Source organism: Cynara cardunculus (assembly GCF_001531365.2).
Source record: "Cynara cardunculus var. scolymus isolate 2C chromosome LG 2, CcrdV1, whole genome shotgun sequence".
Taxonomy (NCBI): domain Eukaryota; kingdom Viridiplantae; phylum Streptophyta; class Magnoliopsida; order Asterales; family Asteraceae; genus Cynara; species Cynara cardunculus.
This window is the reverse complement of record NC_037529.1, coordinates 65519131-65546713: the sequence shown is the minus strand read 5'-3', so window position 1 is coordinate 65546713 and position 27583 is coordinate 65519131. Positions and strand designations below refer to the sequence as shown.

The 27583-nt window shown below is 32.8% G+C and overlaps 4 protein-coding genes across 5 annotated transcripts; 3 read left to right on the top strand and 1 right to left on the bottom strand.

The window, feature by feature from the left end:
* Positions 1 to 1597: 1597 nt before the first annotated feature.
* Positions 1598 to 2342, bottom strand: LOC112507604 (abscisic acid and environmental stress-inducible protein-like). The gene is made up of 2 exons (XM_025112253.1): positions 2226 to 2342; positions 1598 to 2090 (listed from the first exon to the last, which is right to left on the bottom strand). Exons 1-2 carry the CDS (start codon positions 2317 to 2319, stop codon positions 1795 to 1797), a joined length of 390 nt encoding a protein of 129 aa, XP_024968021.1. The 5' UTR covers positions 2320 to 2342; the 3' UTR covers positions 1598 to 1794.
* Positions 2343 to 14809: 12467 nt separating this feature from the next.
* On the top strand, positions 14810 to 15838 carry LOC112507749. The gene has a single exon (XM_025112439.1). It carries the CDS (start codon positions 14944 to 14946, stop codon positions 15361 to 15363), a length of 420 nt encoding a protein of 139 aa, XP_024968207.1. The 5' UTR covers positions 14810 to 14943; the 3' UTR covers positions 15364 to 15838.
* A 1579-nt stretch (positions 15839 to 17417) lies between these two features.
* LOC112505824 (protein IQ-DOMAIN 1) lies at positions 17418 to 19480 on the top strand. Of its 2 annotated transcripts, none has more exons than XM_025109841.1 (6): positions 17418 to 17492; positions 17589 to 17930; positions 18006 to 18203; positions 18438 to 18551; positions 18637 to 18981; positions 19223 to 19480. In XM_025109841.1, the coding sequence occupies exons 1-6, from the start codon at positions 17418 to 17420 to the stop codon at positions 19262 to 19264; spliced, it is 1116 nt and encodes a 371-aa protein (XP_024965609.1). In that variant the 3' UTR covers positions 19265 to 19480. The 2 variants fall into 2 exon arrangements, with proteins under 2 accessions (XP_024965609.1, XP_024965608.1); XM_025109840.1 differs by having other exon boundaries at positions 18435 to 18551.
* A 4550-nt stretch (positions 19481 to 24030) lies between these two features.
* LOC112505822 (putative BPI/LBP family protein At1g04970) lies at positions 24031 to 27139 on the top strand. Its single transcript, XM_025109839.1, has 6 exons — positions 24031 to 24504; positions 24718 to 24857; positions 25287 to 25632; positions 25720 to 25968; positions 26394 to 26519; positions 26790 to 27139. The coding sequence occupies exons 1-6, from the start codon at positions 24100 to 24102 to the stop codon at positions 26982 to 26984; spliced, it is 1461 nt and encodes a 486-aa protein (XP_024965607.1). The 5' UTR covers positions 24031 to 24099; the 3' UTR covers positions 26985 to 27139.
* The last annotated feature ends 444 nt before the right edge of the window (positions 27140 to 27583 follow it).

The following is a 27583-nucleotide window of genomic DNA, read 5'->3' as shown; positions in this document are numbered from 1 at the left end:
CCTTCTACAAACTGTTTAGTATTCTTGTAGACCCTTTTGGGACCAACAATATAGTATAGATATATTGTTTAGCCATGCGTTCTACTTCATTTATGACTGCCCACCAAAGTCGCCTTTGTAGCTCTCTTTTTACACGTCTTATCATATATCAATAGACATAAGACAAAGTCATTACCCAATATTTGCGTTATCTACTGAAATTTTTGCCCGTTTTAAAGATCAAACATATCTATTTTTTATTTTGGCTAAACTTGTAAGTGATTTATTCTGTTTTTTTATGGATCATATAATACTTTTTTAGTTCTCTAAATGAAGTATGAGATATTCTTTTTGTCGTGTTAAATTATTTCAACCCAACAACATCCTTGAATCATTATATTATGTGGATTTATAATTAAGAGTGAAAAATAAAGAGGATTGCTATTTGCACCATCTTTAATGTCAAAATAAGATCAATTCATGTATTAAAAATGTAAAAAATGAGTTATAATGTTGATGTGTGTAAAATGAAAAATACTAGATAGGAGTGCATTTAGCAATATACAAGAATGTAATTAATCTCCCACAGATTTAAAATCTTTACTTCATTAAAATTAATAATTAAAAAGATGACAGACGATTTAGAAAATAAATGAATTAATGAAGTACTTTTCCGTATCATTGAAGAGGTCGTCGCCATCAAAGCGGGTGTTAACATCCACGGGAAATATTGGTTTACATTAATGTTGACTAATTACTATAAATAAATCCGTCTACAGTAGGAGCGGACCTATTCATTCTCGAATAGAGTCCATGTACTTATTCAGCTCAATTTCATAAGTTTTCTTTTTATATGAAAGATATACCCGCTAAACTAGCAGTAACTTGGGATATAAAATGCAAGGAACATCAGTTAAAAAACAATGAAACAAAATTAAATACACAAAAGGAAGGATTTTTTTTTAATTCAACATTTTTATTTTATATCTTTTCATCTGTTTTTAGATGGTTATTAATAATGTCGAGTTTAGCATTTAACTTTCTTTTGACTACTCACTGATTATTCCCGGCGACTCATTCGAGGCTTTTGGTGTCGTAATTTTAAGCAATTTTAGTATTTTTCTATGATTTTGATATTTAATTATGGTGTTTCTTTTGTAATGCTTGTTAATTTTGTTAGATATGTATTTATTGGTTGTCTTTAATTAATGATGTCTTACTAAAGATTATGAATAATCTTAATGCGAGTCTAAGCGTCGAAGACGGAGCCTTGATAACTTTTGATACGAGTCTCCATTTCAATCCACAATACGTCGAATCTAATCTAAGAACATGATCATGCCTTGGGTTCACCCCACGTGGGGCCTACCGGATTTTCGACCCCAAAACATCCTTTTTGGCATGTTTTGAGACACTTTTATACTTTTTGTCGATCTTGTCACTTTCAGGGGTCGTTTAAGTGAGGGTGACGACTCTTACCTAGGTAAGTACTTATCGGGTAAATTGTTGAATACTATACCACTTTGATGTACTACGATCTTACCCGATAAAATAAATCATAGTATTGACTGAGCTTAATGGGTAAGCATTTAGGTGAAGAACCTCTCGCACATGTTGATGATAGGAGGCAAAGGTTTTCTTTTATTGTACAAAGATAATTAAACCAAAATAGAAAGCGAGCATGCACACATATCCCACTGGTTTCTTTTCTTCTAACACTTATATAGCATACAAACACGAATGGCTTGGTTGCATATATATATTGAAGCAGCACGTATAAGTAACAAGATGGTTCGATTACGATGCCAAGATCGATCAGTTGTGAGTCTGGGCCTCATGAGCTTGTTTGTATGCAGTTGCCTCTGCTAAAGTGCTGCAACACCTGCACCCTCCATTGTAGTAACGTCCGCCACCGCAGCAACCATACCTGCAATATCCTCTTCCACGCCCACCACCATGGTTGTACCCTCCACGGCCACCTCCGTTGTTGTATCCTCCACGACCGCCACCGTTGTTATACCCTCCACGTCCACCTCCGTTGTAACCTCCACGACCACCCCCATTGTAGTACCCACGGTCATCACGACCATACTTGGCATCTTCTACCTCGCCTGCATCATTCCATAAACGTATATATTATAACATTCATCCATAATTATGTATTCCAAGATCCAATAGTTCATGAAACTGAAGATGAAAAGGTTACGTAAAAATGAAGATTTCAGAAAGAGATGAAATTTACTCACTTTCATCCAAGTCCTTAGCAGCAGCGATCTGGGAGCTAACGAGAAGAACAACAGCAAAAGCTAGGGCAAGAAGAAGGAATGTCTTTGAAGCCATATTGAATTGTTTCTGAAAAAGGAAAGGATGAAGAAACCAGTGTGTTAACGTTTCTCTATTTATAGAAAGATTCACAGAGCTGAGATTTTATTGCAAATTGGTTGGCTGGTGAGGATCGCTGGGATCAGCTTTAATTCATTAATTGCCTTTGACATTTTGAAACCATTCTTATCCTATCCAACACAAATTATTGTGTTGCAGCTTTGTAAGAAACGTACGTGTTTATGAACCTATGGTTTCTTCTTAGATTACATGAATATTTCTACTTTTCCCAATCTTGAATTTAAGAAATACATTCCCTCACGGATCCGTCACTGAAAATATCCCTCGTAAATCCATCGTTGATCCCTCGCTGATAGCATTACCTACGAGTATTTGACCGACGGATGACCTTTTTAGCGACGTATTTGCAAAGGAAATTTCCGTTGTTGATACTCTGTATTTTTGTAATGTATTTTCAAATCTTTAAATGAGAATAAATTCATCGAATTTTGAAAAGTCAATTTAAATTATTGAGTTTAACTTATCTTCTGAAACCCACCATGTGGTGCATTTAACATGAGGTATGGTTGTTCGTTTTAATAATACCATCCATTACGTTTGCGATATGTCTCCTATTCAAGACTCACTTCTTGTGCAGTTATGTTGATTTGTGAAATGTAAGGATGTGTATGTATATACGTGTGTGTATGTATATACATACAAATGTCCGTTCAGTCGTCGACTCTATGTACGTTTACATCATGAAACTGAGCTGAATGAAATGTTGTCGGCATGTTACGTAGGTGAAGTGAGTTGAGTGCATCGAGCTAGGGATAAGCGAGCAAAAGTCATGATATAAGCTAGAAGTGTGTTGTAGTTTATGGGATAAGCGAACCGGAAGAAAATGGATTTGCTTATGTATCTGGAACAAACGATTTTCTTGTGGCCTATTCAGTTGTTCAACTTCGTTTTAACAGTTTATTATTATGCATTTTTATAAGACCTGCAGTTGTTGGTTTTATATAGAGAAAAGTTCTAAAAAATTCAACAAACTTTTTGGTTTTGAATGATCAAGTCATTAAATTTTCTCATTTTGAATGATCAAGTCGTTGGACATTTTTTGTTTGAATAAATAAACCATCAAACTTTTAGAAATTGGTTACCTACATCATTTTAACCTAAAAAACTACTTGTAACCGATTATGAATGTTTTAAAGTAAAAAAAAAAACATATATTAGTTTTACAGTTCCCAAATACCATATCATTCAAATCTCTCGTAACCAAACCCATCATTCCCCGTCATCGCCCCATCTCGTCACTCTTCTGCTCTTTATCATCGTCTAGGCATGGGAAGAAGGTTCGATGATAGTGTGACAAGGGGTGGTGAGGAGCAGCTATTATCACTAGGTGCAAGGAGTTTGAATAACGTAGGGTTTGGGAACGATAAATCTGATTTAGTTTTTTTAATTTAAAACTTTTTCAGCTTAGAGGTAACTTTTTTGGATTAAAAGGATATACGCAACCAATTTTTAAAAACTGGATTGTTTATTTATTCAAAAAGAATGTTCATGGACTTAAAATATCTAAAATCAGAAAGTTCAATAACTTATTTACTGTTCAGAAATTTAATCCATAAAAATGAAAAAATTCGTTAAGTTTTTCTGAACTTTGCCTTTCATATATAAACTTAAAATCTCATTATATAATACTCTATTAATTAAGATGATTGGGGGTAGACCGTTCAACACCTTAAACATAATACAATATTAAGAGGTTGTTTGTTTACCTCTTAATAGTTTCATTAAGAGCCAACATCTGAATCGTTAAGAGGTAAATCTTGTTTGACAAAAAAAAAAGTTTGCCTCTTAATGGTTCCAAAACCCTCTAAATGATTTTGTATCATGGGTCTCCTTTAACCATTCAGCACCCTAATTTCATCGTAAACAACTACCAAACAATTATATTTGATTTTATACTATATCATAAGAACCTCTTAATCATTATGTAAAAGAAATTTGCAGGCGTGGGTAAAAAAAATATTTATTTTGTCAAAAATTACTGAGGTAGTGTCATTTGTGTAATTCTTGGAGAGAAATGACTGAGAGGTGAAATTATGCGATCAAAATGACTATTTTAATTAATTTCTCTAAAGACTATTGTCAAGTTGATTAAAATGGCACGGATATCGATCATTGAACATAGGAGTAACAATTTTGTATCAAAATCAACCGAATCAATATGTGTGCCAACTTTACCAATTTAATTTGTACTAATTAAAATCGGTTGTTAGTACAATACCAACTATGCTAACTGGGTTGGTACACGGTACTGAAAGTTGCATATCATGTTAGTACCATGATACTGACTTATTTAATAATTTTTATATTTTTTGTCTATTGAATATTAAAGATTGTAATTTTAACTAGTTTGTTTGAGCATTCAAATGCTTGCAAATTTTATTCGTTGCAATTAGAAATCTTAAACATCATGTGTGTTACCAAGAAACTCAAAATTTGAACAAAATGACAAGTTTTCATCTATATAACTTGAATTTAGTACAAAATCAGTACCAACCTAAAAAAAATGGGTATCATTTAAATTGGTACAACTATAGTTAGTAGATACATGGTATAAAATTTTGAGTATCAATTATAATTGGTTGGTATATGGTATTGAAGGGAAAAAAACTCAATACCATATCAAGTCCACCATCGGTTAGACACATAAGAGGGGGGCTTATTTCGGGTAAATGAGGATAAATTATTTACGTTTATAAAATAACAGTTATATTTACAAAGCATTATCTTTTTGGAGGAGGCTTGTATAATAAGTTTTTGGGAAAAAAAAACGTTCGGTGGAAAACTGACCGTCTTCAAAACGATTTTTTTTAACAGATATGATCATTGTGGATGTTCTAACAAATCGATTACAGGGAGTTGCTACGCAAAAAGTTGAAAAACTTAATATTGATGTATAAAAAATATGAAAAAGATTCAAATCAAACGTAAAAACAGTTCATTTAAAATCACCTTTACTTTATAATACTGATACTTTAGTTTAGACCCACCGCTAAAGATAAACACACACACACACACACACACACACACACACATATATATATATATATATATATATATATGTTTACATTGAATTAACAATCACTTGTTCAACATAAATATATTATTCAACAAGAACGATTTTGTATACGATGTTGATGTACAACAATAAATTGATTGCAAAACATATCTAGGTACAGTTGATATTATATTATTCGTCTTTATCTAACAAAAAAATTACACATCGTCATAGAATTATCATGGTACCTTTTTTTCGAATATTTATATTACATAAAACTCTCTTTTCATCCAGATATCACGTCATCTTATATTAGCTTATTATGTTATTTTATATTTTTTCAATATTTAAGAAAAATTTGTTTCAACAACTATGCTAAACTCTCTTCTACAATAGAGAAAAGTGTAAGAGAAAACGAAAAAAAAAAATCTCTAAATTTAAAATATTAGAGAGAAAATATAACACAACTGTTAGAGATGCTCGTAGTAGCTCATATATTAAGATAAAGTGGCAATATAACATATTAACTTACTCTGCCCATTTTCAGCTAGACGTTAACTAAATAACACTTCACTGATGAAGATAAAGTGGCAATATAACATATTAACTTAATTATAAAATACATAATGTTTTATGAAAAAGTTATAGATTTTTCCAACGGTATGCTCGTTTTATTTACCTTGGACCGAAAATGTAAAATATTATGTTAGGAGGGGTAAAAATATAAAGTTGGCCAAAGTATTGAAAGAAGGGGTCGAATGTAAAAGTCTGAAAGTTTAGGAGGGGGTAAAAGGTCATAACTTTATAGTTAAGGGACCTATCCTGCCTAAAGAACATGTCTTAAAAATCAGATCTTTAGATAGCAACCGTACCATTCTAACTCGCTATTGGCTCTTTTCGTCAACTAAATAATACAAAATGATATAAATGTAGAGAAAAGAATTCGGAACATTTCATCCATTACGAATAAAAAAAAGGGAAAAATCTAAAAAATTTAATGGACTTTAGTGTTTGTAATGATTAAGTTTTTGGACAATATTTTGGAAGAAATAAGTTATTGGACATTCCAAAACATGTTAGATACATTCTTATGACCTATACAACTGGTCAATGTGGTGTAAATTAATGAAAAAAATCAGAAAAAAAATTTAATGGACATTTATATTTTGAGCGATCAAGTTCCTAAACGTTTTTTAAACCAAAAGAGTATTTAAATCTATAAAATGAAACAAATATATCAAAAAATAATTACATATACAAAAATAATTAGATTTTTGATAATACTTTTTAATAAAAAATAAAATATATTCTCTTAATGATTTTTCAAACTAAAAAAAATAATTTTTAGGCTTACTAATCAAATTTATTTTAATTAAAAATAAAATATATTTCGCATGTGATTTTTCAAATTAAAAAAAGATTTAAAAACAATTACTGATTAAATTTATTTTTATTAAAAATAAATATATTTTTATTTTTTTGAAAGTCCATTGGCTTTTTTTCAGTCTTTTTCCATATTTTACCACATTAATTGATTTTATAGGTCATAAGAATGTATCTAACAAGTTTTAGAAAGTTCAAGGAGTTATTTAACAGGTTTTAGAATGTCTAAGAACTTATTTGTTCCTAAAAATTGTCCAAGGACTTAATAATTTCAAACACTAAAGTCCATTGAGTTTTTTTTAGACTTTTCCCAATAAAAAAAACCATCATGTATAGAGAGAGAAATTGGAGTTGGAAACAAGGAGTGGAGTTTCTCGGTTTTTCAAACATTGAAGGTAACTTACCAAACCAATCTTCGAGTTATTTATATCGTTAGATTCGATTTTAGTAGATCTATCGGTCCCTAGTAGACTTTCGTCTCATATTTGTATTTTTATGGTCCAAAAACCAATGTTCAAAAGTGTCGGGTTTTAGTTGTACAAACCTAGGGCGGAGGCTCTATATTAGCTTGTAATGTCCGGCTTTTGTGCCGGTTAATCTGTACCCCATTGTTCAGGTATAGTTTTCTTTGATCACAGATCGACAGTCCTTTCTCCCCCTTTTCGCCTTTACTTACTTTAAATGAGAAAATGAAACTTATTACTTGATGAAAATTGAGTTCCTTATGTCAAAATGTTGGTAAAAATGTTACCAAAAGATTGGTGTAACGAAGAAAAAGGGCTAAAAACAACAGAAAATGGAGCTTGATAATGCCAGAAACGTGCAACCATGCCTGCAAGAGGATGACCTGCGTGTGATGTAATAGTTAAAAATGATGTTAGGAGAGATTTGAGCTAGGAACCATTTTATTTTATATAATTAAAAAATAATTAATTTGACGTTTTGGGAGGTCATTGAGTTATAGGTTTAGGGTTTGACTAAACTTGGTCGGTTTGATCGGATTGACTAAGAATTGACTTTTGACTAGTTTAACTCATGTGGATTTTAATGATAGGGAACAAATTGAGTTATTTGATGAATATAGAATGCTTAGATATGGAGTTTGACTTTAGTTCAGCTCGCATTGACCACAGTTGACTTTTGGAGAAAAATTAAGTCATTAATTGGACATAGTGGTATGAATTGTATAGATTTTTCATATGAGAGCTAGCAGTAGACGACCTACACACAATTATGTAAGTATTCATGAGACTTACAATAAGATGCATACATATGTACAAAGTTATTTTATCATGATATGATTCTGTAGAGGTCAATGTTGTGCATAATTTTGATTTAAATACATCACATTGATTATATGTTTACATGTATATGGAGCTTTGTGGAGCATGCATACTAATTGCTTTTCGATTTTTAAACATATTTAGCATGATTAAGTTTTCAGTTGGTTTAATTTGTACAAGTGGTACAAGTTTAGAGTATGGGATGTCAGTTTGGTTTGTCACACTTGAAGGGAGGCATGACCTCAGAATAGGTGACTGGTTTTGTGTGAGCCGTATACACCAGGGAATGCCTGTGATATTGCAGCACGACCCCGTAACGGGTTATTGGCTATAGGTGAGTTGTACACACCCAACAAATGTTTGCAATTTATCAGTGCCTACTCGACGAGACGGTTATGAGGTCTTGTTTCTTTCAATGTTGCATGTTTTTAGAAAATGCATACTATTTGATATAGAGTTTACAAGTTGACATGTATGATGAACTTACCGAGTTTTATAAGCTGACTATAGTATCAATTTTAGGGCCATATAGTTCGAGCCTTCGAGGTTGGATAAGGGCAAATGACGCACTTAGAGACTTGCCTATTATTATTATCTTAAATCCAGTCTTTTGTTTAGATGATTATGTATGAATCAGTTGTAACTTAACCTGATATGTGACGGGTTAGCTTTCAAGTTACATGTCTATGGATTTTGAAGACTTTTGCTGCGAAAGGGTTTAAGGTTTTTGATTTAGCCATTATTTTAGAGTCATTTTGGAGAATTCGTTTTAAATTACATAACATTTTTCATGGTGAAATGAGGGTGTTACATACTCAACGACTTGCATTTGAATTTCAAACGATGTTAGTGGCAAACATTTAATTCATAAAAAATTAAAACTATAATGATCAAAAATATAAACAAAAAACTATTTGTTTTGAAAACATTTTAATTCTTTTTTCATAAACAATAACAAAATAATATAGTTTTTTTATCTATTAACTTTTTTATCAAAAAAATATATAGTTTTATTAAATCAAAAAGACAAAAATACCAAAAAAGAAATCAAAAAATATATTTAATAAATTAAAAAAATCAAAAAGATTAAAATTGAGGAGTTTTAACATATTTAGTCTCATAAATAAAAACAGTAATAGATTATAAACTATAGGGACTAAAATTACAATCTTTCTCAAATCCCAGGGACTAAAATTAGGGAAATAGAAGGTTGGTTCAACTTCAACCTCTTTTTATACACATGGGCTCAGCCCATTAAGCTCAATTAATTTATATTGGACAAGACTATGCCCAATTCTATAACCAAACTTCATGCCCCAATTACCAATAATATTCAATGTTGGCCCAAAAGTAATAAATCCATTATCTTGATCCAAGAAGTGTTAATCTGCTTTGTTGTGTACAAAATAAATTATGTGGTTGAATACAGACGTTTCTTTTCTCTCCAGCCGTGTCATCATGGAAGTTCAGTTAGTAGGTTCAATGTCATGTCCACATGTTCATTTATGAACATGTAACCGTCTATTACAAGTGATAAAATCAAATCATGGAATACTTAGAAAATGTAACTGTACACTAATTTTAAGGTAACATTTAATTAGTAGGGTTTTTGGTCATTGTATGTTAATTTTAAGTTGATTCAAAAGGTTAAATATGTATAAAATCTTGGAACTTTTGTCGGTTTTGGTGAATGTATGGTCCAGCCAATTGGGACGAAAAGTTATATAACTTTAAGTTATATAACTTTAAGTTATAACCCGTATAAAACACCCAAATACCAAAATCTAAGATGTTACATGATGCGGATATGTAGTGGTTAAGGTGCCAATTTTGATGATCGACTCGTTTATGTAAACTAATTTTAAATGCAACAAGTTTTATGGTATCATCTAAACTATCTTGTCTAAAATACATTCTTTTAACTACAAGGGTGGTGTCTGATTGATTTAAACTTGGCTCCAAAGGTCAAAAGTACCAGGAGGTCCCAGGTTTAAATCCAAGGAGAAATAAAAATCCCCTTATGGCTACGGAGGTTCAAATGCGGCGACTCCGGACTATCTGCAAAGCAGGTGGTTGGCCTGGGATTAGTCGGCTCGCATAGCAGGTTGGATATCCAGGTTAATCAAAAACAAAAAAAACATTCTTAAAAATTTAACAATCATTACAAAATGACTCATGATTTAGAAATTGTTGTTACATTTAATCATTGTCATATATGATGAAGAATCGTATGAGAATATGAGTTAAGGTGAGAAATGTAAGAAGGGATTTAGATCCTTGATCACTTTTGATCCCAAAACAACCCATGAATTACGTTTTAGAAGGGAATTGATCTAGTGGTTCTCTTCAATTAGATTGATCCAAGGATTGAGATCCTTCTTACCCTTCTCACCATAACGTTCATTCTTCACTGAAACCCAACCCTATCAAATGAGAACCAATAAGAATGGACCGTGAAGACTAATCTCAATCATCCATGGGTTTTGATCAAAGGTCATTAAAAACGATGACACTTTTTGTAATATTAGTGAAAGGCATGTCCAATCTCATGTCTAGTTTGGAAGTTCGAGGACAAACTTGTAATTTTATATTTCAAAACCATCTGCTCCCATCTTTCATCACCACGGGCACTCCAACGAGATAAAAACATCCCAAATTAATATTCGCTCTCATTCTCGGCCTTTGTCGTCCCTCTCAAAAGGCCGCACCCCATAGTCTGCAAGTAGTTTCCCAGTTCAGATAGAAAAACCGATTATGCCGGTGATTGGAAAGATCGGCTACTATACTGTATTCGTTACTCCTACCCGTAAATCCTCATTTGGATCATCTCCTGTGTAGGATTCGGATTCTCAGTAGAAAAAGAATCATTCTCTAGTTCATCTGTCGCCGGTGCAATATGAGACGATTGCTTCGTCATACACCTCAAACTTCAATTTCTTTTGGGACGCCATCGCTAAACTTCCAAATGATTTCATGTCGATTCATTGACAAATCAAGGTATGAATGCCCACAAATTTCTATCTTTCGAACGATTATAGGTTCAATTTGTGCCCACATGTTCACTTATGAACATGTAACCGTCCATTACAAAGGCTAAAATCATTGAATACTTAGAAAATGTAATTGTACGATAAATTTTAAGGCAAGATTTAATTAGTAGGTTTTTTTTGTCATCGTATATTAATTTTAAGTTAGTTGTGATGAACAATGGTGTTTCAAATTTATTGAGTTTGGTATTTGTATTAGGTGCCCACGTGTTAACTTATGAACACTGTTCAACATTCGTAGGTTCAAAGTTATGAACATTGTTCAACATTCATCTAAGGTTCATTCCATGTTATGAACTTTGTTCAACATGTAGGTTCAATGTTGTGTCCAACATATTCACTTGTGAATATGTAACCGTCTATTACAAAGGCTAAAATCATGGAATATTTAGAAAATGTAACCGTCCATTACTATGCATTAAAAGCAAAACCAAATAGACAATTACATTTTCCCCTCCTTCTGTAAATAACCATTAGGCCTTGGCCTGCCTTGGGCGTGCCCACCCGGGTTCGATTCTAGGGGAGGACAGGTTGTCTTTTCCGGTGCTTACTTATGAGGTATGGCAAGTAAGGTTCACAAAATGTGGACCACGGGGCCATGAGGTCCCCGCCATTAAACCTTATATTTTCCCCTCATTAAGTACCTCCTGAATCGACTAAATGTATAACTTGTTCCTGATTGGTGAATAGATTGTAAAGTTAAACATTTTTTATTAGTTAACAAAAGATCCTACCTACATATATTAGTGTGTGTGTGTGTATATATATATATATATATATATAGAGAGAGAGAGAGAGAGTGAGTGTGTGTGTTTCAAATGTTAATCAAGTTTATTGTGTTAACTTTGTTAACCATTTTCAACCAATGACAATCCATTTTATATATAAGTTCATATTCATCTTATAATTTAATGACAAGGGTAATATGTAATTTTTTTATGTAACTCCCATGTCATTAATTGTGAATTACAAAATCAAAAAATCTCATGATTTTTGTTAATTTATTATTTATCTTGTTTTTTTTCTTCATAATATTGATTTTTCTATCTATAATGTTTTTGAATTTGTGATTGGTAAAGGAGACCCGGTAGTAAAGTTTTTCGGTATCGTTCAAACTATTATGGACAAACTCATTGTTCATAAATGAAATAACTATTGTTCACAAGTGTTCATATTGTGTTCATATGTACACTAGCTGCAGATCTCAACATTGGCTCATTCCTTAATATGTTCATAATAAAGAAACTATTGTTCACAAGTTGTTTATACTGTGTTCATACTTGTTTTTTTATTTATATCATTTCGTGTAACAACTATTCTTATTATGTTCATATTGTGTTCATAAATACTATACAGTCCAAGTTCACACACACACACACACATATATATATATATATCAATTTTTGTTCGTATTTGACACAATGGGTCATATATATATAGATGTGTTCATATGATTCTTACATTAACAAAAATAAATTAACAAAAATCATTAGATTTTTTGATTTTGTAACTCTCAATTAATGATATGAGAGTTACATAAAAAAGAAAATTACATAAATACTCTTTTTCACTTAGTTCACATATGTTTGTGAAATTGTAAATTTAAAAAATTATATTTTTAATATGATAAATCACAACCGTTTATTGTAATAATCAATGGTCAGTATTGATTAATAAAGTTAACACAATAAACTTGATTAATATTTGAACCAGCCCCTATATATATATATATGTATATGTATATATATACAGAGAGAGAGGGAGGGAGGGAGAGGATATTTTGCAAACCAAACCATTTGTACAAATTGTGAAAACTGATGATTTCATTGTTTATTTTAGTGAAAAAATTTCATGAAATTGTTTAATATGATGAAATTGTTTCAAAATAATTATGGACATTATCATTTTCATTCTATTAAATTTAATAAAGAAATTTAATCAAAATAAGAAAATACATAAAACACTTTAACTTTTACATAGAAACAAAAATATATGAAACATTTTCATCATGAAATGAATAATTTGAAACAATTTCAATATTAAACAATTTCGTGAAATTTTTTCACTAAAATAAACAATGAAATCGACGGTTTTCACGGTCTGTACAAATAGTTTGGTTTACATTTTATCCCTCTCCTATATGATAATACAGGTAAGGGACCTGGTGGTGTGCGGACGACATGTCTTGTGCTTAATGTCGTGCCAAAAGTCGTTTGTGTCTATGATTTAGTATCACATGTGATGGTCTTTATGGATTATAGTATTACATTAAGAACATTCTTATCACATGTGATAATACATATGAGGGGCTTAGTGGTGTTTGCACAACTTGGTCTATAACCTAGATCATGCCAAAAGTCGCATAGCTCTAATTTAGCATCACATGTGTATTATATGTGATGGAATAATAGTTTCACATGTAATTATCTATGATAAAAAAGGTGTTCTTGCACTTTTGTAAAATAAAAGTGTTCTCGTTGAACCCTCCCCTATAATTAATACATACATACATATCTATACTATATTATAAAACATTTGACAAAAACTCTTAAAAATCATTTTTATGCATTAAGTACTGTTTATTAATGCATATTACTTAAAATTCAAGATTACAAGTAATTTTGTACAAGTACAACTTATTAAAACTCCATTTTTAAATTTGTGTAACTAACGGCAGATAAACATAATCAAATACAAAATAAACATTCATTTTAAATATAGAAAATCTAAATTATAATTACGATAATCATTCAGTTATAACAAAATGTTTAATTATTATCTTTATAAAAAATTATATTATTAAACCAAAAATAAATTACTTTGTTATTAAATCTAAATTAACGTATAATAAAAATTTGAATTAAAAAAGTTACAACAAAAAACAAGAATTATTAAATAATTAATTTGATACTATTATCGATTTATTTTTTCAAAATTTTATGTTATCTTCAAATTTATATTTTATTCAAAAATAAAAACATTTTTCTTTTCTCAAAACCACATAAAATTATATTATATCGATAGAGAAGAATAAAAACTAAACATTATAATAAAAATTTATTTTATTGCATTACGCTAATATTCTTCTAGTATATATTAATATCGAGTATTTAACTGATTAAGCACATAGTATAATATTTGAAGAATTAAGAAAACGATTAATATATGTGTTTTATAAAATAAGAGCATTTTGTTGTATTTGACTTCCCCATCAAATTGTATTTGACCACTACCCCACCATACACTTTTGCCTTTACCCCACTTTCTTCTCTATATCCTCATAACCAGTTTCTTCTAAAAACTGAAACCGTGTCTTAATTTTTATATAACGGCTTATTATATTCCTATTTCTAATACTTCCATTGTTGTATAAATGGCTTTTTACAACATCCATCTATTGCTAAATGGTTTTATACAAAATGATTAAGAAACTCTTATAATATAATACAAAATGAAATATAATTGTTTGGTAATTGTTAAGATTAAAATTAGGACGTTGAGACCTAAGATACAAAATCGTTCAGAAGGTTTTAGAACCATTAATAGACAGATTTTTTTTACCAAACATTAAATCATTTTTGTAAAATGTTATTTGTTTTCCTTTAATATTTATTGATATATTGGGATGGAGAATTAAGAAACATGAGGTGGGTGGGTCAAAAACCAGATGCATATAAGAGGAGCGTTGTTTAAACGCACACATCGATCATAACAACATCAAACCATTAATTAAGAATAAGTATATATGTATGTATATGCCCTTTAATTTCTGCCCTATATATACACATCTTTTCAATTTACTTCACCACAAATCATAACTGATCATCAATACCATTACCAACAACACATCACAATGAGTGTGGAGCTTTTAGATGGTGCCATCATTCTGGGTTTTGTCGAAGACGACGAAGCATTCAATGGTTCAGTTAAAGATCGATTCAGCCATCTGGATACAAACCAAGATGGTCTCCTCAGCTATTCAGAGATGCTCAAAGAGCTGCAGTGTTTCAGAATGATTGAAACCCATTTCGGGATTGATGTCAAAACTGATCCTGATGAGCTCTCTCATGTTTACAATTCACTGTTTGTGCAGTTTGACCGTGATTCGAACGGAACCGTGGATTTGGAGGAGTTCAAAGCTGAAACCAAGCAGATGATGCTTGCCATGGCTAACGATCTCGGTTTCTTGCCCGTTCAGATGATTCTCGATGAGGACAGTTTCTTGAAGAAAGCCGTTGACAGAGAGCTTACCAAGTTGAAAACATGTGCTTAGAATCTTTACCTCAATTTCTTTCTTTTCCCAAATTTTGGTTTTGCATTTTATATTTGAAATAAAAATTAATCTTTAAGATTAAGAATGATATGAATAGCATATATGCTTAAAGTAGATGAGGTTACTGCAACAAGAACACTCCAAAGCCATAATTTTCTTAATCTAGATCTGAATTGGTAAGACCTTGAATTCGGTAACCGGTTCAAGTCTGTTTACCTGACTGACTCATGACTAAAAGTCTTATGGGGTTAGTCGAGGTGCGCACGAACGAGGTGGTTTGGACGTCATCACGGTTAGAAAGATCATATTTTTCACATGCTACGATGATCAAAAAATGGAAACCGAGTTCAATCGGGTCAAGAAGATGACCCGGCTTGTAATTTTGCTATTTAATGATTGAAGTTTTGGTCTTTTCTCTTTGGTCACTGATTATTGGAAGTAGTTAAAAAAGTTGGTTTAAAACTTAACTTTCCATCTTGTTGGGTATTCCGAGAATAGCCACTGTAGTTTCAGAAACTGTAATATTGGACTTTTCCTGGAAAGTACAAGTGCTTCATTCGAAACATATAAATAGTAGAATGAGTAAATTACGATTTTAGTCCCTATGATTTGATAATAATTTCGATTTTCGTCTTTTATGGTTTATTATTTACTGTTATTTTCGTCTCTGAACTAATTTCGGTAAAGAATTGCAAACAATAGGGACTGAAACAATAATACATTATAAATAATAAGAACGAAAATAGTAAAGAATGACGAACAATATATTTTTTACATTATTTTGATGTTTTTGATTTATGAAAAGCAAAAACTGAGAAAACGTTCTCAATCTAAAAAACAGAGAGGCATAATAGTCTTTTCCACTCGATCAACACGGAATACAAATCATTATGTAAACAATGATCTGCAATCAACACTTATCAAAATCAGATCTCTTTTCATAGTCAGACTTCTTACCACGTTCAGCACTTACCCAAAAAATTTTGGTAAACAGGACCCGAATTAGAAAAAAAATTCCAGTGACGATCATGCCAAGGGTATTCAGTGTTTCATGTGGAACGAGGCCCTCAAAATTTTTAGGGCACGAGTATATTTGTTTCATATGGTATGAATACTTTTACTTTATTTTATTTACTACACGTCTAGTCGAACTATAGTCTTGATACAAGTATAACAGAACCATTTAAAAGGATTAAAACGAGCATCGTTCAAAGTTAACTGTAATATTTGTTGAAAAGAATACAATTAAAAGGATTATTACATACACATCCCATCATGATTATAGGTAAGATTAGGGACCATTTACTAAACACTTACTTGGTAAGTACTTACCGGATAAATTTCCTCATCGGATGAACATGAGAATGGTCAAGAATCTAACCGGGTAAGAGCGATGAGAATGATGGAGAGTCTTACCCGGTAAGTGAGGATGACGACTCTTACCTAGATAAGCGTTTACCCACTAAATTGTTGCATTCGATATGTTTTAATATACTAAAATCTTACTCATCAAAATAAATCATAGTGTTGACTCCTATCGATAAACGCTTATCAGATAAACAATCAGGTAAACTACCTCTAAAAGTGTACAAACATGAAAAGGAAATTGTAGAATAGACATGACCCTAGTAACAAGAAACCTTTATGGAAGGAAACCCAATCTCATACCAACCATGTGCTCAAAAGCATCATCACAAAAACAAGTGTAAAAAGAAACCACCCTTCATCATTTCTTTCTATCTACCCTTTACTTTACTCATCACTTGCTTCCCTCATCTTAAACCTCTTCAATTCCAGCTCTAAAGTTCTCTAACCCTTACCTAATCCAACTTAACCCTCCACTTTTCACTCAAATCTGCTACACTTTTACCACCATCTTTTTGGTTTTGAGGTGAAAACCAGTCAAATGTAACTGTCTCAGAAGTAAAAAATGAAACACAAGTGGACCATATGCAATTGTTCTTTCTGAAACAAGTATATGGGGTGTCTTTATTCTTTCTTTTTCTTTTCTGATATAACTAAAACAACCTGATTGAATTCTATCAATTATAGAGATGGGGATTACTGGAGAACTTGTCAGGAGTGTGTTCTCCAAGAATCGATCTTTCGGAACCACCCACGATGCCAATGTGAGTTGTTTTAGTTAATGATCTTGAAAAATCTTGATTTCATCGTGTAGTTTCTGCTGGTTTTCTTGAACAACTGTTGCATTTTGATTGAATCAGGTGATGAGAAACAATGCAGTTGAAAGAAAGAGATGGGCTTCTGTCAGATCATATCTTTGTGGTGATGAATTCAATTCGGTTTTAGCCGGAGAAGATGCAGCTTCTAGAAGAAGCTCGAAAGCCGCCATGAATTCGGTTTTAATGGAGGATAATTCTGGTTCTGGTAGAAGTTCGAAAGCTACTGTTTTTAGTTCAAGAATTGATGATGAGGGTTCTGAGGCCACTGTCACACAGCCCATTTCCGATCACTCCAATGAAACTTCAGAAGCCGACGAAAAGACCGAATTGGCCTCCAAACATGATGCTGCAGTTATCATTCAGTCAGAATTTAGAAGTTTTCTGGTCATTTCACAAACCAATCTTTCTGTTTTCTTGATCTTTATATCTAAATGTCCATAACTTTTAGAAAACTTTCAGATCAGGCATCGAAACAAAAAACTTGAATCGACAAACAGCGGTGGTCTCGAGCTAGTTCCCTCAAGTAAAGAGTCTATAGCAACATCAGTAGAAGTCCAAACTGGAAACTCGGTGGTGGAAGCCAAAGAGGGTAGCGATGGTTTCGCCAATCGTATGCAACATCACAAGGGCGCCAGATCACACGCGTCGAAGCTAAAGGTACAAATACAAAAATAAATCATGTTGGAGTCCCACATCAGCTATACCCGTATCATCAAACGTGTATATATATATGTAGGATGCTAATAGGCATATCTGCTGGACACGTACCATCAAAACTGTATATATGATAGGAACCCAACGGGAATATCTGCTAGACACAGACCATCAAACCTCTATATCTGTAGGAACCAGATATACAAGAAACATTATCTTTTGTTTTGTTTTTAGCAGGAAGATTGGGATGACAGTACTGTGAGTAGCAACATATCGAAAATGAGGATTCAGAATCGATTAGAGGCTTCTACTAGACGCGAAAGGGCACTCGCCTATGCTTTCTCGCAACAGGTATCGAATTAGCCATTTTTAAACATCAAATTGGAAGTACCATTTTTATATTGAATTCAATTTGTTATGAATCTTGTTTCTATAGCTGAGGATCTGCTCAAAGAAGAAACAAAGCGTGAGATCTGGGAATGAGTCGGAAGCGAACATGAGTTGGAGTTGGCTCGAGAGATGGATGGCCACCCGACAACATGATACTTCTTTCGGGGATGTAAGCAAACAATTCGAACAGCTGAATGGGAATCAAAAACTAATGGTGAAATCACGAGTATTATCAGATCTGCCCGGGGAAGAGAAGGAAAGCTGTGGATCAAATGAAGTCTCGATGCATTTCGATACCATCTCTTCGAGCTCAAAAACAGACGAGAAATCGTACTACAAACCCGCTCGGAACCGGCTCAAGGCTACATCCGTCTCGAGGCGAAAGAGTAAGGTAAAAACACCCCCTTGATTATTAGTCCAACAAACCCACGCTTTGGGAATAAAAATCTGTTGTCCCCGAATCCCATATCCACTAATCACTAAAAGACACGTCATCATTTTATAGAAGATTGACGGTAAGAAAAAAAGAATTAAATAAAATAATAATATGTCTTCGTCTGATTGATGGGACAAAAACACGATATTTATTCAGATTTTGGTACCCTAATGAATCATATGCAATTGTTGGACAGATGAAGAGGCAAGGAGGAGGAGAAATTAGATGTGAAGGTTAACAATATTTTTACCGGTTGCGGTCAATAATATTTACTGCTGTAACTCCGTTGATAGTACGCGTGGTAGATATGTAATTAAGTTCGAAGCAACATTCAGAATGGAAGGTTATTATAAGTAAAAAATATAGCTTTGTAAGTCGGTAATCGAAATTTCATGATTTGTGTTCTACAAAATTGCATCACTTTTGTTCTTTTTTCATGTGTTTCTCCTTTTTCCACTCTACTTTCATGTGTTCCGCTTCGATGTTTGCATATAAATATGTACGATTTAAAGATAAAACGAGTAAAAGACAAGTGACGAGATGTGAGCGAGTGGAGGTGGTCGACATCAACTTGCTGGATCGTACCTAAAACCTCTCAACTAACGTACTTGGTTGGAATACTTTATTACTGATCACATGGTTCAGTCAGAAACCAAAATCGTTTTTTTTAATTACACTGAGAAATTGTACATCGAAATAGTTCCTTTTTCTAAATATATAATACATTATCACCGCATTTAAACCTCCGTGGCCACAAGGGGATTTTTATTCCTCCTTGGATTTGAACATGAGTTCTCCTGATACTTTTGATCTTTGGAGCCAAGATCAAACCACACTTGTGGTTTAAATTATATTTTTTTCCATTAGGGATAACTACCTAATGTTTGTTGCCATTAAAGTTTATGCAACTCGTAATTTAAGGACAAAGGAACTTTTAACATGTGTTATGTTGAGTAGGATCCAATAGATAAACATGTTACATGTCACATGCATTTTTTTTGAATAAATGAAGGTATAAGATTAAAACACTTCTTAATGTCTAAAACCCCACCAACTCTCACATTATAATATATGCTTTTTATTTATACTATATTATAAAGTATTTGACAAAAAAATTAAAAATTATTTTTTATGCATGAAGTAACGTTTAAGAGAATAAACATCTTATTTTAAATTAAAAAAATTAAAAATATAATTAGGATAATCATTGAGTTCTAACAAAATACTTAATTATTATATTTATAAAAGATTACGTTAAACCAAAAAAATGAATTAAATAAATACACAAAAAAGAAGAAATTTTAAAGTCATTTTGGTATTAATATCAATATTTTTTTTCTATTTTTTATAACATCGACCGAGACAAAAAAAAAATAAAACATTAAAATTGAGATGTATCTTGCTGCATTATGCGAATATTCTTTTAATTTTTTATAAATAAATAAAGATACAAAATTAACATTTTTTAGTGCAAAGGCCCACCAACTCTCACATGTAATATATAGAATATAAAAGAAAAAAAAATTTGAAAGGGTTTCTCCAATTATGTCCAAATTAATCCCCATAAATTATAAGTGTAAGACATCATTTCTAATAAATTTAGTGGTCACAACTGTTGTGATGACATGAAACTGAACTCCATTAGAATAGAATATTTCAGTGACCTCAATTCCTATTATCATAACCATTGTGGTTGAAAACGATAAATATGTTCCAGTCTTACCTTATTTCCATATCCTTAGATGTAGTAGTTTATCGTATCAGTATGATCAATGATCATTTTGTATTTAAATGTATTTATCGTTTGGTTTTATAAAGTTCAAAGAGTTCTAATTATGTATACAATAATTACTTGAAATTTAAGAATATATTCACTATTAAACAATATCCAATATTAAGTTACTAATTAACACTTTTATCTAATAGTTTATGATATGTAGATAATTATATATGAAATGATATTAAAATAAAATAAAATAATAGATATATTCAGGCCAACAACATTAACTAAAAGAAGAGGGGAGTGACTGTAATTATGCTAAAATTAGGGTGACGGGTGCGGCAAATAATAAAGTTTATAAATTAAGCCAATTACCTCTAAAACAAAACTTGTGATAATGATAGTGATAAATAGGGTCATCTTTCCAGGGACTCGGTGTTAACTGTAAGTCCAAGACATAGTCACTTGCAAATTCATTTAAAAATTATATATAAAAGGGAGGTGGAAGATTGATAAGTCCAAATGCGCTAAACAACTTAAGAATTTTAAACAATAGAATGAAAGAGAATAGCAATGAGCATCAATCAACTAATCATTTGGATTATGTATCATTGACTCATTCAAACCATTTTCTCAAAAGAAGCCAAATTGGTTAGAACATCGACATGCGTCAATATTCCATTTGTATAAAAAGCAGGATTAAGCCTTGAACACTCTATGACTAATCTCTAATTAGCTAACCTAACCTAACCTAGTCACGGACTTAATTGCCAATCGCATTAACGTCAAACAAACTCAAGACTAACCGACAACTGAGTGCCGATTGTTTAAATTAGATTATACGATCTTACAACATCATTACTTAACATAAATGACAATAATTACTCGTGATATATTAATAATCCAAGCTGGTTGTGGCTCGTGTTGCATTTAATAGACGATGGTCACTGTAAAGTGAGTAAGGGGCCGTTTACCAAATGCTTACCCGAGTAAGCGCTTACCAAATCACATTACATTATCGGATAAATATGGTAAGAACCAAGAATCTTATCCGGTAAGATCAAGACAAGGACCAAGAGTCTTACCCGGTAAGTGAGGGCAACGACTCTTATCATGGTAAGTGCTTACCGAGTAAATTGTTGCATACGATGCCGTTTTAATGGACTAAAACCTTACCCGTTAAATAAATGATAATGTTAATTTTTGTCGGTAAGCACTTATCGGATAAATGTTTGGTAAACGGCCCCTAAAACAACTTAATTTTTATCGACACACGATATTGTTAAAACATGGGACCATAAAGGAGAGTAGATAAAAACTTCTTTGACAAACTGAAAAGACAAAAATACCCGTTGGGACCACTTAACGGAGGTCACTTGGATGTTAAAGGGAGGGATGATCCTTGCAAGCAAACTCAAAGGAGGGGTTCCGATGTAATTTTCAAACTGCAATGACGATTAATGGAGTTTGTCGAAATTACATAAACGATTGGTGAAATGTACTTTTACAAATATAATCAATACATCTTTTATTACAGCCAGTATACCATCAATAAAATCAATCCATGTCCCATTAGTACCAAAAGATCTCGTGTTTATTCAATTTAATGACATACTTTAGAAGATGATGAATATAATTTGTATTTGTTTGGTACCAAAAAACGTTAACAATTTGAGTTTAAGATGCATACGTCATCATATGTTTTGTGTGAACTTTATACACGTTCATGCAAGGTACGTAATCTCATACATTATGACAAATTGATGAATAAAACTTTTACGTATCTTCAAAAACCAATTTTCTCAAAATAATGGATCCAACCTTCAAATTACTTTTTTAAATACGTTAGTTAGTTTATTGATACAGATCATTTTCTTCACCAAACATATTTTGAAGTACTAGACTTTTTTTATGTTGCGAAAAGTCCATAAGAGCCTAATGGACTGTTCGGTTTTAAATGATTAAGATGCCGTTTATCAAACTCTTACTAGATAAGCGCTTACCAGCAAGATCACATCATCACTTACCTTATCGGGTAACATTTTCGGCCATCAAAATGAGTTGTTAGTAAACGTTTTTTTTGCCTGGCAATACTTATCGGGTAAGATTCTTGATCCTTATTATGCCTCTTAATGGGTAGAATTCTAGGTCCTTTCAATGCTCATTGGTAAGTAAAAACACAATAACTTTTTTGAACAAATAAATCTATGGACTTTCTAAACCCATTAAATAGTAAAATTGATCAATTTGACTGGGCTTTGACCAGACCAGTTGTTAGTTAATTGAAGACTAGTTTTTGAGCTTTATTTGGGGGGTTTAATTGGTTAAGGATCGGTTATGGGTTTGAAACTTAATACCAAAATGGGTTTTCGCCTATAACCAGATATTAGTTGGGCCCACTATCCGATTCCTTTTTTGGACCGGTCATCGATCTTTGTTGGTTCAAAATCTCTAATTTTGAGCCTCAAAATGAATAGGGCTATTCACACATGTACCATCCCTCATCATTTGGTTATGCAACGTTCAATCTGACTTTAGTCTCTAGTTTCAGGATAAGGATAAGTGCTCAACGAAAATATTTGAAATAAAATTACATGTTAGTTCAACCACAATATCTTCACAACGACACTTAGTAAGAGCTGTAAATTGTAGCAAAAATTCGAACATGAGAGTCTGAAGCGTTAAGGGCACTAGAGAAATCAAATATGCTAATTGCAACAACGAGACTGCGTGGTCACATCCTCACCGGTGCAAGAGATGAATGGGTGTCGCAGATGATGTGGCAGCAACAGATGGTGATGGGGTTGTAATACAAAAACGGGTTGAATATTAGTCTCACCTTTTAACGGTCTTTTTTTAATTTTAGAAGCATTTTATAATCCAAACTCCAGTTATTTTTTAGTTCTATTTGATATATTTAATCAGTTTAAAAAATGTAACACCTTTTATATAAAATAATTATCTAGAAATTTAGTCGTTGAAAATCAAAATTTTCATTAGGTTTTTTAGACTTTTGATAATGTACCATATGAACATATTATAGACTAAAGGTTGCGTTTGATACATAGGATGAGACATGACAGGATAAGACAAAACTCACCGTCCCATGTTTGGCGTATGATATGACAGAACAAAAACTCATTATGTCACGTCTGACGTAGTATAGGACATGGGCAAAAACTGGAACAAGATGGGACCCACGAAGAAAAGAAAAAAAAAGGTCTTTTTCTTTGTTTGTTTAACGGTATATTGCAAATTTCAATTTTTAAGCTCACCCAAAAGCAAACCTAAAAAATTGATCCACCATCATCGTCCCCGAACTCAAATCTTGAAAGGGTTCTTTCAAATCTTTCATGTCAACAACCACCATATATCTCATCTTCATATTCTCTCTCTTCATTCCTCCACACCCAGCCACCGCCGATCAGTCATTTATCTCGCTCCTCATAACCCAAAACGGCCTTGATTTCGTCAAGGATTTGCTCATATCGGAAGCGATTTCTCTACTGACACCCCTCTGGCTTACCAAAATCGAAAGGACCATTAAAATCCCAGTGGTTGGTAAAGTGCATATTGCTCTTTCAGACATCACTGTCAATCGGGTCAATATCGGGTCATCATACATCAAACCCAGTGTCACAGGTGTTTCAATTGATGGGTCAGAGGTCACCTGTGAGTTGAATATGAAATGGCATTATTCTTACGGTACTTGGCTTGCCCCAATTTCAATTTCAGATGGTGGGACTGCTTCCGTTCAGGTACTTGAAATTGAAACTTGGTCTTTTGACATATGGTGATTCTTGAATTTGGTCTGTTCGATGATTCAAGAAGTCTTGAATTTGATTCTTCCGATGATTCCTGAACTTGGTTCGTTTGATGATTCTTGGATTTGATTTGTTTGATGATTCTTGAATTTGGTTTGATTGAAAGAAGGAAAGTTCATTGATGAATGTTGATGTTTTCGTGCTAAGGTTAATGGTGCCGGAGTTGGTTTAACACTAGGCTTGGATAATCAAGAAGGATCTTTGAAACTTTCGACCATCGAATGTAATTGCCATATACGTGATATCTCCATAGACCTAGATGGAGGAGCATCTTGGCTCTATCAAGGGTAAGTTACTCTTTTGATTTCATGCCATAATTGGTTTGTCTATTGTTTCATAAGTTCAATTGAAGGCTTTTCAACTTCAAAATTGGCATTGTTACTTCACTAAGGGAATGTTCATTGGAGAACTGTAAAGATTTTGAGAACCGTGAGAACCAATCATTCATGATGAATACTGTGAATAATGAAAATGCATGGTATTAATGAATAGTTGGTACCTGGTTTACGAGTTGCATGAAAATGCATACGTACTTCGGTTAGATTCCTATTTTTGTGTAATGTACTTTTGTCTAAATGCTTGAGAATATAGATCTGAGGTACTGAAATGAAGGTTTTGGAAGTACATTCCACAAAACAGGAATCGGACCAAAGTACGTTGCGTTTTGATGCAAATTTTCGTAAAGGAACAAATGCTAGCGTTTTACCATCTTTCAGGATAGTCGATGCTTTGGAAGAACAAATAGCGTCAGCCATAGAAAAAGCAATCACCGAGAAACTGAAGACAGGAGTTTCAAAGCTCGGATCTTTTCTGCAAGCTCTTCCAAAACGAATTCCAGTGGATGATATTGCCGCATTGAATGTTACCTTTGTTAATGACCCTTTCTTGAGTGATGATTCATTAGGGTTCGAGATAAATGGGTTATTCATCGAATCTAAAAAAGACACACTTTCACGCCGCAAAGCTTTACTCCCACCAGTTTCTTGTTCAGATTCCTCAAAAATGGTTGGAATTGCACTAGACGAAGCTGTTTTCGTGTCTGCAGCAGCCTTATACTATAACGTGAATCCTCAAACCCAGCATTCGGCCGTATAATTTTAAAGCATTACATCTCTGTTTCATTTGGATCACACGAACTTTTACTTTCAGGCTATGTTTATGCATTGGGTTGTGGATAAAGTTCCTGAACAATCTCTTCTGAATACGGCTGGATGGAGGTTTATTGTTCCCCAACTCTACAGGAAATACCCGAATGCTGATATGAATTTGGACATCTCTCTGTCTGATCCTCCGGTTGTGCAGATATTGTGGCAGAATATTGATGCTACCGTTTATGCAGATTTGATCATAGATGTTCTTGAAGGCGATGAGACGATACCCGTTGCTTGTATCTCGTTGGTAAACCTTTATTATCATCATATTTAACTCAATTTTATGTCCTCGAAAAGGAAAAAGAAGTAGAACTGAAACAAGATACATATAATCTGAAGCTACGTAAAACACAAGCTTCTACATTTTTGGTAGGAAAATAAAGATTATTTTTTGTTTCATGAGGTTGAGTTAGGTGTGCGGGACAGGACAGTACAAAAACTTGTTGGACCTAAGTGGGTCCCACCAAAATAGGTGGAACAAAAATCTGGCAGATGGACAAGATTGGTAAATTACTAAACTACCCATGTTAAATTAAAACCACCCTAAAACCTTCCACTATTCTTTCATCTGTCCACTGCACTCTCGCCGGTCTAAGTCATGTTCAGTCATGTCCTGTTTGCGTACCAAATGCACCCTGATTTAAGTTGACGTAACGGTTTTTCTTCTTGCAGGTAATTGCTGGCACTGGTTCAGTTGAAGTTATCGGAAATAATCTTGCTGGTCATTTGAGACTGGATGATTTCACGATGTCGTTGAAATGGAGCAAGATTGGCACCTTGCACATGTTTCTGGTTCAGGTAATCAATTGGATTTGCTCATCATGTTTTTATGATATTAAAAATTTTGGTTTAATTATCTCCTTCTTTGTAAACACATCTGAGATATTTAGATCGTTGTGAATTACATCAATATGCTTTGAGATATTTAGATCGTTGTGACTCTCGTTAAACAGCCAACAAACACGCCAATGGGAAAACAACCAAACAGCCACCTAAGTAATAAATGTAGTCATAGTGACTCTTTGATCTTGATTTAGATTCATGAATAATGTAAGATCTGTTTTGCAGCCGGTGATGTGGACACTGATCGAAACTGTTTTCATGCCATATGTGAATGCACAGCTTGGGAACGGATTCCCGCTACCTATAATCCATGGGTTTACGCTTCAAAATGCCGAGATAGTATCCACAGATTCTAGAATCACAGTCTGCAGCGACGTCACTTATCAAGAATCGTTTGATCGTAGCAGCTACGCTTCATAGACCTTGAACCCAAGCTTGTATATTATGCACATTCTTCTTGAATTTAACTTTCGAAACATAATGTAAAATTTTCATCCAGTTGAACGAGAAAACTATTATGTTGTCGTCCAACATCTTTGCAGAATGAATCGGAGATATAGGTTCGACTTCAGACATCATTCAGACATCATTCAGCCATCTACTTTTGAGAAAGATAATTTAGCTTTCTCATTATGGTTAGGGACCTGTATGAAAGGTGTTATACCCTTTTGCCAAAGAAAAGTATGTCTTTAGCATTTGATGTGATGCTATATCAAATATATATATATATATATATATATATTCTGTGGGTTTTTGGGTCAGCTTACGCGCATCGACTAGTCTCTAGGTGACCATGAATGGCTTGGAGTCGTCATAGATGAACCTCCATGTCCACAAGGGTTTTCACAATTAAGTGTTCGATTTTCAAATATTGATGGTGTCACTAAAGCTCAATACCATTTTGAAGTTGGATGTCACTCTCGATTGGTTTTAACCAAAACTCTGTAACAATATTTTTAAAATTTTCATTTCATAAGAGTCATATAAAACGTCGTTTTCTATAAACTACGTAGCTTTTC

Bases quoted from the DNA above. Each gene is read 5' to 3' on its own strand.
- LOC112505824 (XM_025109840.1), top strand. From the start codon at position 17,418: ATGGGGATTACTGGAGAACTTGTCAGGAGTGTGTTCTCCAAGAATCGA. The intron at 17,931-18,005 runs GTCATTTCACAA...GAAAACTTTCAG, and splicing joins CAGAATTTAGAAGTTTTCTG to ATCAGGCATCGAAACAAAAA. The intron at 18,204-18,434 runs GTACAAATACAA...TTTTGTTTTTAG, and splicing joins CACACGCGTCGAAGCTAAAG to CAGGAAGATTGGGATGACAG.
- LOC112507749 (XM_025112439.1), top strand. From the start codon at position 14,944: ATGAGTGTGGAGCTTTTAGATGGTGCCATCATTCTGGGTTTTGTCGAA.
- LOC112505822 (XM_025109839.1), top strand. From the start codon at position 24,100: ATGTCAACAACCACCATATATCTCATCTTCATATTCTCTCTCTTCATT. The intron at 24,505-24,717 runs GTACTTGAAATT...TTTCGTGCTAAG, and splicing joins GTGGGACTGCTTCCGTTCAG to GTTAATGGTGCCGGAGTTGG. The intron at 24,858-25,286 runs GTAAGTTACTCT...ACCATCTTTCAG, and splicing joins GCATCTTGGCTCTATCAAGG to GATAGTCGATGCTTTGGAAG.
- LOC112507604 (XM_025112253.1), bottom strand. From the start codon at position 2,319: ATGGCTTCAAAGACATTCCTTCTTCTTGCCCTAGCTTTTGCTGTTGTT. The intron at 2,091-2,225 runs GTGAGTAAATTT...GGAATGATGCAG, and splicing joins TGCTAAGGACTTGGATGAAA to GCGAGGTAGAAGATGCCAAG.